This window comes from Myzus persicae, unplaced genomic scaffold (assembly GCF_001856785.1).
Source record: "Myzus persicae strain clone G006 unplaced genomic scaffold, MPER_G0061.0, whole genome shotgun sequence".
Taxonomy (NCBI): domain Eukaryota; kingdom Metazoa; phylum Arthropoda; class Insecta; order Hemiptera; family Aphididae; genus Myzus; species Myzus persicae.
The window spans coordinates 255,111-270,772 of record NW_019103326.1 but is presented as its reverse complement, the minus strand read 5'-3'; the positions used below and the strand labels follow the sequence as shown (position 1 = coordinate 270,772).

The 15,662-nt window shown below is 26.8% G+C and overlaps 1 protein-coding gene across 3 annotated transcripts; it reads right to left on the bottom strand.

Annotated features, from left to right (window-relative positions):
- Positions 1–1,713: 1,713 nt before the first annotated feature.
- Positions 1,714–15,662, bottom strand: LOC111034298 (piwi-like protein Ago3). 3 transcript variants are annotated; one of them, XM_022315445.1, is made up of 18 exons: positions 15,351–15,662; positions 11,397–11,614; positions 10,146–10,249; positions 9,546–9,710; positions 9,150–9,345; positions 8,889–9,085; positions 8,704–8,817; positions 7,714–7,885; positions 7,538–7,651; positions 7,317–7,476; positions 5,636–5,817; positions 5,206–5,496; positions 5,021–5,137; positions 4,562–4,759; positions 4,304–4,489; positions 3,083–3,190; positions 2,851–2,991; positions 1,990–2,076 (listed from the first exon to the last, which is right to left on the bottom strand). In XM_022315445.1, the coding sequence occupies exons 2-18, from the start codon at positions 11,610–11,612 to the stop codon at positions 1,990–1,992; spliced, it is 2,748 nt and encodes a 915-aa protein (XP_022171137.1). In that variant the 5' UTR covers positions 11,613–11,614; positions 15,351–15,662. The 3 variants fall into 3 exon arrangements, with proteins under 3 accessions (XP_022171132.1, XP_022171137.1, XP_022171136.1); XM_022315444.1 differs by lacking the exon at positions 15,351–15,662 and adding an exon at positions 11,949–12,246; XM_022315440.1 differs by lacking the exon at positions 15,351–15,662 and having other exon boundaries at positions 1,714–2,076; positions 11,397–11,612.

The following is a 15,662-nucleotide window of genomic DNA, read 5'->3' as shown; positions in this document are numbered from 1 at the left end:
AAAAGCTGGAGAGACTATCTTGTTTTAAACTATTATGAGGTACAGAAAATACTAGTATAAACATTTCTTGAAAATGGAAAGTGTTATGAAATGCAAAAAAGATAGTATCAGTTTTGTTGTAAACTGATTTTACAAAAAAAAAACCAATTTTCCTTAATTGTATTTTTTTTTGGTTTATCAAAAACTACAGTGAATATTCAATTTAGTACTCTTAAATTACCTACCAACTAGATTCACTTTCTACCAGATAATATACTGAAGTTGAACATTGAACCATTTTTCGACATGTATTGTGTACAGTGTACTCTCGATTATCCGCGGAATAGGGTGGCAGGGCGTCTACGGATAAACGAATTCCGCGGACAATCCTCAAAATTAAAAAAATAATAAAAAAAAAATTGGAAATTGAAATTTTTTTTCCCCCGTAAACATTAAACAAGCGTAATGTATTTTACGTCGTTATCGAGTAATCGGCTTTCACAAATTATCACCCGATTAAACCGATAATGATTTATAATGTAAATATATGAATGTATATATTATATTCTTTGTATACATTTAAGCCGTGGTTTCCTACAATCACGCGTGCGTGATTGCGCGGTGCGCGATCGCGCAAAAGTTGAAACCACGAAAAACTATGTAGTATGTATGTCGTATGTAGATGATTCCGCGGAAGACGGCGGATAATACGCAACGCGAATAGTCCGCTCGCGAATAATCGAGAGTACACTGTATATATACCCAAAACAATTTTTTTTAAAACAAATCATTATAAAATCAGAATATTCAGAGCTCAATTTAGGATCTAAAAAGAATTAAGTGTGAAAAGTGAAACCAAAATTAAAATGGATAATTATTAAATTAATAAATAAGTTAAACTGTGTTATTAACATGACAATGAAAATACTGACAGCAAAAAGAAATATTAAAATTTGGCAATTGGTGGGTATGATGGAATGTTCATAGTATTAAGGTGAAAATGAAACCCAAGGTTAACATAAAAAAAATTACAAATTAATCTGGCTAGATCTAATATGAATTCTTGAATTCCCTTAATGTCAACCTTAATAACAATCGAATATGTCTTAAATTAATATAGACAAACCAAAGAACACCCGCATATAGCAAATTAAAAAAAATTATTAAATAGTAAAATGTTTAGGTCCCAATCCCTAAAATAATCAATTTAATACAATTCTCAACAATATTAATATAATAATGTGTAATTATAATAAATGCAATTCATGTAGCACTAATTAGTTATGGTCAAGCTGTCCGTGTAAAATTCAGACCATAAAAAAATATAAAAAATGAAGTAGGTTGATACATTTAAGTTGAATAAAATATTATATTTGATATGAGATCAATCATCTAATTCTAAATAACACAAAAAACTCTAGAGAGACATGATGTAAGCTAGATTTTTACACACAACTCAAAAGTGATGCTTAGAAGATCGAAAGAAAACAGGTTCTGCAATAATGTTTTTGTACTAAATATGAAACTAACTTATTTATAACTTACTTTTTATTTAATAATTAGGATTTATCATTTTTTGTTTTTGTTTGAGCACAATAATTTTTTTTCTTTTAGACTTGTTCTTTATTCCTAATCAGTAGCATTTCACTTCTGTTATTTACCATAAAATATGTAGCTGATTCATAACTCGTGAGTCACACATTATAACAAATAATATTGAAAAAATAAAACAAGTTTTTTGCAGCATTAAAAAAAGGTAATTTACTTCTTAAACCAAAGTACATAACATTTGGAACAAAGGTTTTTCATGTAAGTCATTTGAATATTTTATACATTTACAAAATCAGTGAAAATTATCACTGAGAAAAAAATAGAAAAGTAATAATTGTTTACAATTGTATTCCATTGCAGTAATAGTCTTGATGATCAAAAATAGTTAATAGTGTAAATATGTTAATGTAAATATAAACTGAAAAGACCTTCCTGGTCGCTGAAATTTGTACATGTTCGTTATAGGAAAAATAAGGAGTTGCACAAACCTTCACTTGGCATTTGTCTAACATTTTGCCCTATAAGGTATGCTAGTTTATGTGCATACTAAAAAAAAAAAAATATTAAAATTAAAAATAATACTAATAATATTTAATCAATAAGAAAATAACACATGCTTAAATAATGAATATAGTATAATATACTATGTAAAATATTATCATATATTATTACAGTGAAATTTGTTCTCAAAAGAAACTATTTTATGAATTTATTATAGCTTCACATTTGTATATAATGACTAAATTATGTTACCAATGTATTATTAATTGTTTTTTTTTTTTTTGTTTTTTTTAGACACTTAAAATACTTTGGTAACAATACAAGTACTACTTCTAGCATTTTAAATAAATTTTATTTTATTTATGCAGAAATCAATGTTATTAAAGAATAGAACCCCCGAAGTTTACACTAAAAGAAATAAAAAGAAACTTTTGTATACTTGAAATGCTTAAATAGGATATGAATAATGATTAAAAAAAAAACCTGTTAAATATTCAGATCATAAATATTGATGAAGCCAATATAATAAAATACTAATGCATTTAAGAATAAATGTTCATAAACATCTAACTGAGCCACAACATGGTGTGACATGTTATCAGTAATACACATTGATAGATGTATGACTTTTATTTGCTTGCTTTCAATACAGACTATTATGATAATATACACCTTGTCACAATCATGCATTGGACAATTTTGTCTTTTAACATGTTTCACTGTACTTATATAACTAAATCCATTTTAGAATTCATGATCAAAGTTTCAACAAAATATGTTGTATTCATATCTAAATAATTGAATATTCATTATATTTACTTGAACAGGAGCGGGAACTTTCACAGTACCACACCAATTATAATACAAGTGACACAACTTGTAGGATAATCGCTGGACATTTTCTACACTAAGATTACATCCATTTTTTAGAACAATGTAATGAGTAGGGTTAACAGTGCCCTGCATATAAAAAAACATTTTAATAACTAATCATAAAAAAATAAACAAATAAATTAGAAGAACAGTATTTTTGAAAAGAATTATACTTTACCTGACGAACATGTTGAGAAACCAAGAAAAAATCAAAATGATTTCTTCTGGTTACAGTATTATCAATAACAGTTCCAGAACTTGGATTTGAATACTTTTCATTTACATACTAGACATAACAAAAATGTTAAGGTTGTACAAATTAAATATTTCATAAAAAAGACATGTTCGTATTTACATAAATTAACTAACCATATGCAATTTTGGTAATTTAATAAGCAGACCAAATCAAAATAATATTATAAGCATAATGCATTTCCATGTTGATTATGAAATAACTTATTATTTATTTATAACTGATCAATTATATCAAATTATAAAATAATTGATAGCTAACAATGATATCGTTAAATGTAAAGAAAGAATTTTCTTCAATAATATAATACTCGTTATATTAGAAGAATGCTTAAAGAGGATGCCACATCTACACGTTATGTCAGTCTTACATAAGTAAATGTAGCAAATTGCACATCCACAATGATATATTTTAAACGGTAAATTTTAAAATTAGAGTGAATTGAAATAATATAACATTCGAAGGTAAGATCAAGGTCCATTGTCAACTAGTCAATCATATATTATCCCAATATCAGTTAATAATGTACGTAATCTTAAATACAGGTTTGCACATTATACACAGAGTTGAGTATTTATTAGCGATGAAAAACATACCATTTTTCGGTTGGTAAAAATAACAAAATAATATTGGATATTATACAATTTATTATTATTTATGCTGCATGTAATAATATAACCTAAACAAATAATAGACAAACACTAAATACTCTTTATTTTTAATTTTTCATGTACCCTCACTCACTTGTTGTAAAAGGTTGAAAACTCTTGATCTAGGGCTAGGGCATCTCAGAAGCTTCAATTGATATTTTTATTATTACAAAAAGTTATGACCTTTAAGAAACTATACATTTTTTTACATTTTAAAATTATCATATGTAACATAAATGTAATAATTTCAATAAAACCCTACGATCGGTCAATTCACTCTGATTTAAAAATAACAAGTAAAATAGATTATCATACAATTTGCTGTTAAACGTTAGTAAAACCACACACGCAGGTGTAGCATCCTCTAACCCAAATCAATAACAAAGACATTTTTTTCTCACACACTGTCATATTTTTTTTTTCCTAATATTTGTAATCAAAATAATAGGTTATTTTAAGTGTGTTAATAATTCAATGTTGTGATTTGATAAATTACCTGGAAAACTCTAGTGTTAATACGTTTCTGAACAATTATTAAAGAAACCATAGGATTATAATTTCCTGGGTAACTTTTGAAAGATTCAATTAAATCTGATAGTTCAATTTCTTCTACTTGTTTTAAATCCCCATCAGATACACCATCTCTATATATAATTATTTTTTCAGGCAACAACCCATTTTTCTAGAATAAAGAATTGTAATTAATTATAAATAAATATTACAACATAAATTATAACAATGAAAAAAAACTAACTGCTTTAAATTGGACCACGACTTTATGAAACGCATCTTGCACAGATTTCATAAGTTCTTGATGAGTACTCCTTTGCATTGCAGCTACAGAATACCATTCAGTAAATGTCTTATCCATTGAAGCTACAAAACCAACAACACTACTTGTTTGTTTACCTTTTTCATGGTAAACATCAATTCCTACTATCATAGTATTTTTCTAAAAAAATAAAAGAAAAAATTTAGCAACAAAATATGACATTTTATCTATTTATAGTATTGACAACTTAGACAGTTACTTTTAATTTTGCTTTGGGATACATAGTTTAGTATAATATGAAGGTAAGACAGATATTTAATTTCGCTATTGACCATCTTAAGTTAATAAAATATTTCACAATTAAAATAAATGATTATCAATAGTTAAAAATGAACATCATAATATTTATTTAGAGAACAATTTAATCTAGGAAAACCTTACCAATGGAATGTCAATAGCCCAACAAGCACCTCCTAATTTACAATTAATTTGTAAAGCAATCTTCTGAGTAATTGATTGCAATCGCTCTGGCTTAGATAATGTCCTTGAGATTATTACCTAAAATATAAAATACAGTAAAATATAGTAATGATAATTATAAGTTAAATTGTAAATCATATTATTACTTGAGATGGAATTCCAATTTCTGAACAACAAATCCGTTTGACAGCATTATATCGGTCTTCTCTTTGATTGGGAAATATAATAACAACTAATTGTATTTCTGAATTATTTTTTATTGTATTGTTTATGGTGCTAACGAAAGACTCTGGAGTTGTCCCCTGAATTTTAATTGGCTTTGGAGGATTAATTTCCATACCAAGTGGACGGCCGCATGCAGCCAATTGTTTGCAAAATGATTTAGCCGTTGGCTCATCTTTTGGATTATACATAATGGCCCAATTTAACATATTTACCTGTAAAATAATAACATTTTATAAAAAAGTAATATTTAGAACTAAATTATTTTTATTATTTTTTAGAGGTTAAAGTTTAAAGATTACGAATTAACTACAAACTGCAAGATTTATCTCTTACATATTTTTAAATACTTACAGCCACAAACATTGCATTTTTTGCTACATCCATTCCCCAGTCCATATTCATTCCAACTTGTTTTCTGATACTATTCCCCAGTAATATAGTTTCTCTTTTATAAACAGGACCTTCCATTTTCACTGGGACTGGCCGCATCATAAGACCCCAATCTTTAAGTTTCTTACTAGCTCCTTCATGAGCTAAAAAATTGATTAAAAATAAAATGTTTTTATTGAACATAATTTTAGGGTAAAATGTGTTGATTGTCACTAGAGCGAATTTTTAGGTCTTTACAAATAATTTTGGACTTTATGCAGCTCTGCATAGGCGTGCCCACGGGGTATGCAGGGTATGCATATTGGGGGCAGATGAACAATGTCTCAGTTCATAATTTTGACTGGGTTATAAAATGGTAATGCGATATCGATATGGAGTATGGGCGTGTTTTTAAATTAATTTTGGACGGTTCTCAATAATTTAAGGAAATATGGGTTTTATTTTTAGTGTAGGTATGTATTTACTATTTATATTTTCCTAGAAATGACAATGGTTATTTCTATCATGACATCTATTATTTAACTTAACAATGTCTAAATACCACAATATGAGATATACCTTAAATATATCTGAGTGTATCTTTAACCATGTTAAATACTGATGATTAATACAATACAAATATAATATAATATATTATGTTTATTATAGTTGAGTAGTTAATACCATAGAATATTAAAGGAGTGACAGTCAAACAGCTGATCGATTTATTTTCATTTTGCCGGTGGTTCGGCATGAAGTGACACTGATAAATTGAAAAATATCTTTATAATCAAATTGAGTATACTTCCCATTGAAGAGGAGGCTTGAATTATAGTCAATAAAATATGAAAAACCTATTTTTTTCTAATATAAAGTAGAAACAAGCAGTAACCATAAGTTTATAATACAATATCATGCACATTAATTTTAGAGACATTTATATCTGTGAGGGGGAGAGGCACATTTTATCAGCCACATACTCTGCGAACTAAGTTCATGGCAGCTCAACATAAGCAAACAACCAGGACAACTTATTCAGTACAGAATTAATAAGAAAAAATTATTTTGACGTATAACAGCATATTTTTAAGGTAAAAAAATTATTCAGTTTGTATTTCACATTTAAGAATATATTGTATTGTTTGTTCATAAGTCATAAATGTTCATTTCTTGAATTGAAATATTTCGTCATATGAAAAAAATTTAATAATGACAAATAATAAAAATTGTTCTATAGAATGTTTTTTATTGAAATCAAGTATGACTTAATTTAAATAATTTGCAAAGAAAACGTATGTTATAATTATTACACGGTGTGCAATAAATGGATGACAAATGTAAATATTATAAATTTATTCGGATTAAGTAAATTTATACTATATGCATTACATAATATGTTTCTATTGCAACCATTTTGTGGATTATTAAGAGAATATTTTAAGGTTTTTTATAGGGTATATTAGAATCATATTTTAAACTTTAAGGAACCTAATAATCCGCTCTTTAATTTTTATTTATTACACTTTAATATAATATAATACAAACTGCAATATTTGTCGACAAATTAAATGAATAGTAAATAATAATAATGATAATATTTTTTGAAACATATTATATTAAAGAATTTAATAAAGTTTAAGTAGGCATAAAATAAACGTTATACCATTTATACGATTCACAAATTCAACTATAGCCTTTTGTCGCACTTCTGGTGTAACCAAAGTATGGTTTTGAAGAGCCTTCATCAATTTAAAATCGGTTTTCATTGCTTCAGTAAGCCCAGTTAAATTACAAAGTTCAGGGACCAAGCAACAAATACCTTCCTGAAAATTTAAAATAATATTGATGATAAAATGATTTTAATTTGTCTCTTTAATTACCAACATTATCATTTTTATTATTTATATCTTTTTTTTTGGCTTTTGTTATCATCATAGGCTGTTGAAGATTTTTAATTTCAATGTCGTACATTTTCTTATAATAATCTTTATATGAGACCTAAACAGAGAAATAAAAAATGAAGTAACATGAAGGAACAAGTTGAAATGAATATTACTTACTTGAACACCATGTTGGTCAAAAGTTGATAAAGGATTCATTGTAAAGTCTACATCATCAACTCTGTATGTTTTACGGTTATAATGTGTAATTACTGTAGCACCACACAATGCAGCCATTATTTCTTGCTTACTATCTGTATTGTTGTTTTTCGAATTCATCATAATGTCCGTCCTATGAAAATATACAAATAAGGTTTTTAAAATAAAATCTTGCTAGTACATAGCTTCTTAGTTATAAAATTTCAAGTATACGTTAAATAACAGAATAATTATATTCACATTTTAACTATAAATATATTAATATAATACCCGACAAACAAAATAACTTGAGAATTATTAATTTTATCGGTTAACAGTATTATATTAAATAAGAGCTATTATTATAACAAAACAATTATATAATATCTAAAAGGAGCTTTTCCATATGTGGCTTTATTTTATAATAAAATTGAAGTATCACACATAAAAAAATATTTACACTTTTTTTTTACATTAGAAAATATTTAAAAAAAAATTTGAAACAAGCAAGGCCAAAACAAAAATAATATGTTTAATTTATTTGACATTAGTTGGATAAAATCTAGTTAGTTCACAAATAATATATGAATTGTATTTTAGAGAAACTATGTATTAAACAAAAAATCAATGTTTACCATTTAAAGGTAAGTTTCAGTTTCCTAAGAATTGCTGAAACTTTATAAAATAAAAATTTAATTATTAAGGTGTACTTTTTGTTTTACAATCAATGTCTGTTTTAGCTACTAAGACATTGTTTAGAATTTTAAAATGAGCAACCATAAAGCGCAACTTTATTATATCATATTAGTATATTACACAATATATTAAATAGGTAAAAAAAAATCTAATTCATATTATCGAAAAATATTAATAAGCTTATAAATATTAAATCTAATGAATATGTTAAAAACACCAATAACCGTAATAGTTAAAAGGCTTATATACATTTAAAAAAATAATTAATATGCTTACATTATTTGAAGAACTGTTTGTACGCGTAAAACTCTGTGTGATACCTCAGCACACATATAAAGACCATTTTCAAATTCGTCAATAGTAGTTATGTACCCTGGCCAAACTTCAAGTCTAAAATAAATATTCAAAAAATTATTCAATTAATGTCAATACCACAAGTATTTAAAAGCAGATTTGTCTACTTGAATTCAGGAATGAGTATTCTTTTATTTTGATCGTAACAACTTCTACCAAATTCTACTAAACCAAGGATCTTCATTATTGTGCGTAGGAAAACATTATAAAAATGAATACATTCACGCAAAGAATTTTTACGTTTAAAGGTTATTGTTAAAGTCACTTTAGAGTCATCTCTTAATGTTCCCACTAATGTTGTTACCTAGTAAAAAATTTCAACATTTGTTATTAAAATTTGTTTTTTTAAATTTTTATTTAATAATTACATTTTGTGGTAGCATTTTTGGCACATAAAGTAATGTTCCATCAAATGTTTTTACAGGAAATAAATCTCTGTGTTCATTCACCAAAAAAAACCTGGCAGATTTGGCATCAACTGGAGGATTAAAATCGACTCTATATTCATATATTCCTTTGTCTTCTTCTAATTTAATTCTAATGTAATTCGATGATAATTGAGTCCTAAAAAAAAAATTTAATTTAAAACAAAAATAGGAGACCACAAAATTTATAATTAAAAATATTTTAGAACATGTAGTTATAAAAAAATAAATATTAGGTATATTAAAAATATTTTTTAGTGAACAATTCATCGTAATACATTCTTCTACTTAAATCTTAAAAATGATTATCAATAAGCAAAACGGGTGTATTTATCATACATTTGGTAAGCATCTTTTTCAGACTTTTTTAAGACTCTACATATAACTGGAGACTTTTCTTCCTTTGCTGCTGGAATATCTACAATTTGTGTTTGTTCTTGCTTTGGAGGTGTAAGTAATTTAGGTACCTCTGTTTTTTTATGCTCTGGGCTTATGGTTGGTCGCCTGAAAAAACAAGCAATTGTTTTGTCAATTTATTTTAAATAAATATAGAAATATACATAAATGTATTATAAAAACAAATTATTAATCATCTTAACAATAATAAATGAAGTAATTTATCAATCGAGCTCACAAATAATATGAGACTAAAAACCACAAATTTTATACTGTCCAACAAGAGAAGAACTGGTTTTGATCCTACCCAGTCTTGATGATAAGGTGCCCCATAGGGATGCACAAAATAATAGTTTTCTCGCTGGACAGATTATATCTAAAATTTTAATATAGGCAAATATAATAAAATAATCAGTAGAATTAATAAGAAAATGATATTCAGTTTAGAAACTTACATACAAAAATTTATTTTTAGGTATATTAAATTAAATAATCATTGATAAGTACATCTTTTATAAATTATGAAAATACGATAATACTAACACAATATCTTTTAAATTCCCTAGATCGATATTTGAGAATTTTGCTGAAATGTTGTCACACAAATTCGGAGAGCCAGTTCCTTGAGCCATATTAGCTAGCATAGCCTGCAAACAAAGAATTTTAAATAAATTAAACAATATTTATATACATAGAAAATTATACAATAAAAATTAATATTAAAACTTGAATAATTTTCCATTTTATTTCTTATTGCACGCTAAGTAATTACATAATATGTCAACAGTATGTTGTATAACATCACGAAAAAGAAACTTATATACATGTTAAACCATATAACAACATGTACATTATAGGCTACATAAAATTTGGGCTTAAGATTCAGTGTTGAGGAAGTTACTTTTTTTTGGTAATTAAATTACTTTACTAATTCAATATCAAAATTGTAACTAAATTATTTTTAAGCTACTTTTTTTTTATTTGGTCAAGTTACATTACTGCTGAGTTTAAAAAGTAACTCAATTACAATAGAAGTTACTTTTTTTTCAAAAATATTACTGGAACTTAAGCAACTATGTTCTGAATATGACAATACATTAACTAAATAAAAACAATCAACAATATGAAACTATTAACAGATACACATTTTGCCACATATTAATTTTTATTTTCCAAATTTATTTTAAACAGTACAGATAAGAATTCCATTCTAAAAATAAAGAGGAATGTAGTAATTTAGTAATTTAACTACAAAAAGTAACTAGAATTACATATAAATTACTTACAATAAAATGTAATAATATAACAAAAAAAGTAATTTTGTTACAGTAACTTGTAACTTAAGTTAAGTTACTCCCCAACACTATTTAAAGCAAAGATATGGATAAATTTGAACCTATTAAATTATACAATTTTTTTTACATATTTTCATATTAGAAATTATTTTACTTCAATTTTTAATTCAGTAATTTAGCCCAATTAAAAAATAATAAATGATATTTAACATTTTAAAAAGTTTATTTATACTTTAGTTGTACTAAAATTAGTAATTAACCAGCTACTTAAATGTATATTATTATAAATATCAACCCACTTAGAACATACAATAATTTAATATTACTAATGTAAAATTATATTAATATAAATATAGGTAGTTTAAACATAATTGTATAATATTATGTAGTCTTTAATATTGTGTAATACTATACACTACTGAAATATTAATGTAATAATGTAAACATAATAATATAAATAATTAATTTTTACAAGTAAAACAACTACAACAATAATTACCCTTCTTCCGCGAGCAACTTGTTGATTACCAGCAACTAGGAATTGAGTATTTAGACCAGCAATTGGAATTGTCGGTACATCGGTGTGTGGTACTTGTGGTGCCGCTAATTTTGGAGGTTCCTCAGGATTAGGATGTCCATGGGGTTTAGGTGGTTCCTGGGGTTCTATAGGAGCGACCTGAGCCAAACGGCTCTTTAAAAAACCTCTTCCCGCCATTCCTAGAAAATGATTTTAGAATTGATTACACTTTGGAGTGCCATTAAAACACAAATTTAAGTCTATAATCAAGTTGTTCATGCTTTTGAATTAATAAGGCTAATAGTCTTATTGCCACAACAGTGGCATAAATTGTACGGTACAAATGTTTCACATACACAACCTCATAAAATATCCGATGGTGCAAAATTATCACTCTGCACCACCAGAAAACCTAAAATATACATATTATCTCCAACACACTTTTAAAAAATTATGATTATTTTCTAATTAACACATGATCATAGTAGTGAAATCACAATTTTGAAGTATTTAAGATACATTATGAATACTTACAATTGTGGTGGTCACAAGTACAATTATACACCATATTCTACTCCAATGTACACGGTGAAACAATTTATGTATAAACTACAATTAAAATTTATCAGGACTCACTACCCCCACTCTGTACTAAGCCAACTAAGGGCCAGTTGTACAGTCTGTTATTAAACTCCGATTACGCTTAATCAGCTGATAACAGATATTTAACCGGCCAAATTCGGCCGGTTAAAGTGTAATTAACTTTAATCACAGACTGTACAACTGGCCCTAATTTAAGTATGATGAAGTTCACACTGCATCATTAGCTTTTTAGTGTTACAATATAATAATTGATAATAGGTCACAATTATTGTTATCAGACAACAATATTATCACTTATTATACTTGGTAAAATTTGGTTTTTTTTCATGCAGCTAGGTATGCAAGTATAGTTACTATTTATGATCTGCCTTAAATACATTTAATTAGTATTTTATTTATATTAGGTACAATATAATATTATAAAATGGTAGAAATCAAAAAAAATATTAAAATATTTAATAAAAACCAACATTTCAACATAATAAGTTATATTTTTAACATATTTAATGTGTTAACTTCAAATTTACTTTGTACAAATGTATTTAAAAGTTAAATTTATAATTGTATATTAACCAATAACTATTTACTCATAATTTTTTTGTTTTATGAAATATTAAATAGGTATCATAGTTCAAAAAAATGTTTATGAATAATACATAGAAAATGTAGAATTATTAGTTAGGGATCAATTATTATTTTCTATTGATATATAGTCATATAAATATTACTAAATGTCTATATTATATTATTATGTATAATATGTCGTCATAAAAGTAGTAAAATATACAACACGAGTTATATGATGCTGTATTAATGTATTATTATGAATTTATGAATTGCGATTACAAATGTCCTAGCTCGTGAAAGTGAAAAACAAAATAGGTAAGCTGTTATTTTGCCAGAATTATATTGGGTATATTTACAATTTTTATAATTGTCATATATTATGAACATAGTTCTAATAAGAACATTAGACTTATTATTTTAATTTATATAAATGTATCAATCCCTACCTCTCTCCACAAACATGACTAAAAACCTATTCTTCACTCAAATACAATTAACAGCTATCTCGATTCAACAACACTTAAGGAAAATTAAGATGTATTAAAAATTATGCAATAGTACTTATAAGGTCTAGGGTAATACTATACCTTATTCCATCCCTCATAAATGTATCACAGTATGATATCGTTCAATAATATTTTTACTTTTTTTTTATATATTTAATCTCATATTTAACATAGGTACCTAACCAAAATTTTTAATTTAAAAAAAAATCATTAAAAATGAATAAAATATGCCAACTGTAAGTTAATTTAAATGCTGAAATTGTAAAGATACATAGTCAGTATAAATATTAGGATAGTAGTATTAGTATATGTTGAAATATCCAAAACAAAATAATTTTTTCTACCAACAATGTGATGTTGGAATAGACTAGACCAGCAGTTCTCAAACTTTTTTTTCGATTAACACTTAAGTATATTATCAATCAGTCGCGTACCACTGATGATTAAAAATAAAACGATACAAACTTTACACAGTTAAATACATTTATTTTTAATAAAAATGGAGTAAAATACTACAATATATTATTATTTATGTATTAATACAAATTTATTAGTGTTTAAGAATTAAGAAAATAATTAAATAACATCTAATTATCAATCGAATATTTAATTTTAATTTTCCGTTCTACTACCATGCGGCCTCCAGAGTACTACAGTTTGAGAACTGCTAGCCTAGACTATTGATTTATAAGTTATTAATAATCATATAATACAATCAAGATTAGGTTAGCTCACAGTGTATAGAAATAGTAACTAGTCCAGGGCTCAGAAATTGAGAAGAGGCCACACCTGCATGTATTGTCTTACAAATGTACAACATAGCAAAAACTGTTTTACGCAAAATAGAACCACTCAAGCTATAGTCTAAGCTAAGCAACCAAATTTTCATATTATTAAGGAGAGAACATTTACCTACTGTGCAACATCGTTTTTATTTTTTCGATATCATTAATACAAAAAAAATTATTCAAGTTTGATAAAACAAATTTCTAAACAATAAAAACTTTTCTTGTATTTATCACAAAAAAAATTTTAAAAGTGTTGCAGAGTATTTACTTGTTGCTTAGCTTGGACAACAGCTTGAGAAGTTTTAGTCTACGCAAAACAGTTTTTGCTATGTTCTACGTTTGTAAGACAAAAACACATGCCGACGTGGCGTCCTCTTAACGCAATCCATCTTTAAAAGAAGAAAATGGCAAATTTAAAATCTAATACGATGCAAATGTGTTTTATGATAATATGAAGATTTTCAATTTCTGTTATTTTTTGCATATTTTGATACTAATAGAACAATTGATTTTAAAACTTAGAAAAAGTATTATTAAATAAAAGTATTCAATAAATCATAGACATTCAAAAATATGGACATTAATTACAAAAATGCAGTTGACACAACAAAAACAGCACAATGTGAGTTGACCACCATCGACCACAGAAAAAAATTGAAGTAGAAAAAATAAATTTAAACACATCTGTAAGGAATGCAACGATGGTAGAGAGAATATTTACAACTTACTATAAATGTTTATAAATAAACTATAAATGTCATTGATAACTGTATTAAAAATTAAAGTACATTGACTATAAAACCATGTCTGTATGCATATAGTATTAATATAATATAATAAACTATTAATATATCATTCAAATTGATACATTTCTTCATTAATTTACACAACCAATATACAATTTAATAGCTATAAGATTTTTGGGTAAAGTACAGCACATTCAAGCCATCATTGGTTAACTGAATATTTTCAATGAGTGATGACAGATTATCAAGATTTCTTCATAAGGTGGATGGAGTATAGTTGTTGATTAACATAATGTACTGAATTCAAATCAAATATTATAGTTATTGTTGCACACCAGTCGAACATTTTAGATATTTTTACTATAACAACCAAATAATGACAAAAAACAATAAAGTTCAAATGGGTTTTTTGCCAAGCGCTTTCAGACTCGAATAGCTGAACGACACACGTTCAATAATAAATTGACGAATAGACGAGAATAATAATAATAAAACAACCGTGTACATCATTAAGCGTTAAATGAATCTTTACGATATCACGACGAACCCTCACGTCGGAAAAATTGGTCTACACAAAACGGCCGCCATCGTCGCACGTTTGCACAACGGCCCGAGTGAGACGCGCTGCCATTCGTCTACGACCGTAAGGGCGACAGACCGGACTTCCGAGTTGTGCTTCGCGTCCGGTCCGGATGAATCCAGTGATATAAAAAAGTCTCAACTTACCGCGTATGCGTATTCACAGGGATTGACGGACGAATGAATTCGGAAAAGGGCACGTGTAATGGCGTGTACTTGTCAGCTGGCGATGTACCTAACGGACACGATGACGTACACCATACACACCGGTTTGAACTGCGGAAACAATTTGGTCGCAAGAAAATAGTAAATCGTCAAAAACGGGAAACAAAAAATCTCGGGTCAACCTCCAGAGCGACCGCGGCACGATTGGAGTGAGTGCGCGGGGAGAGTCGAGAACGAAACGGAATCGGAACGACAGAAATGTGTTTCTACTGATCTAGACGGCAGAAACCAGTG

What these genes read in the sequence shown, in the direction of transcription:
- LOC111034298 (XM_022315445.1), bottom strand. Translation starts at nt 11,612, where the DNA reads ATGGCGGGAAGAGGTTTTTTAAAGAGCCGTTTGGCTCAGGTCGCTCCT. An exon ending in GGGCTATTGACATTCCATTG is followed by an intron (nt 4,760 to 5,020) that starts GTAAGGTTTTCC and finishes TTATTTTTTTAG; the next exon opens with AAAAATACTATGATAGTAGG. An exon ending in TCGTGGTCCAATTTAAAGCA is followed by an intron (nt 4,490 to 4,561) that starts GTTAGTTTTTTT and finishes TCTTTATTCTAG; the next exon opens with AAAAATGGGTTGTTGCCTGA.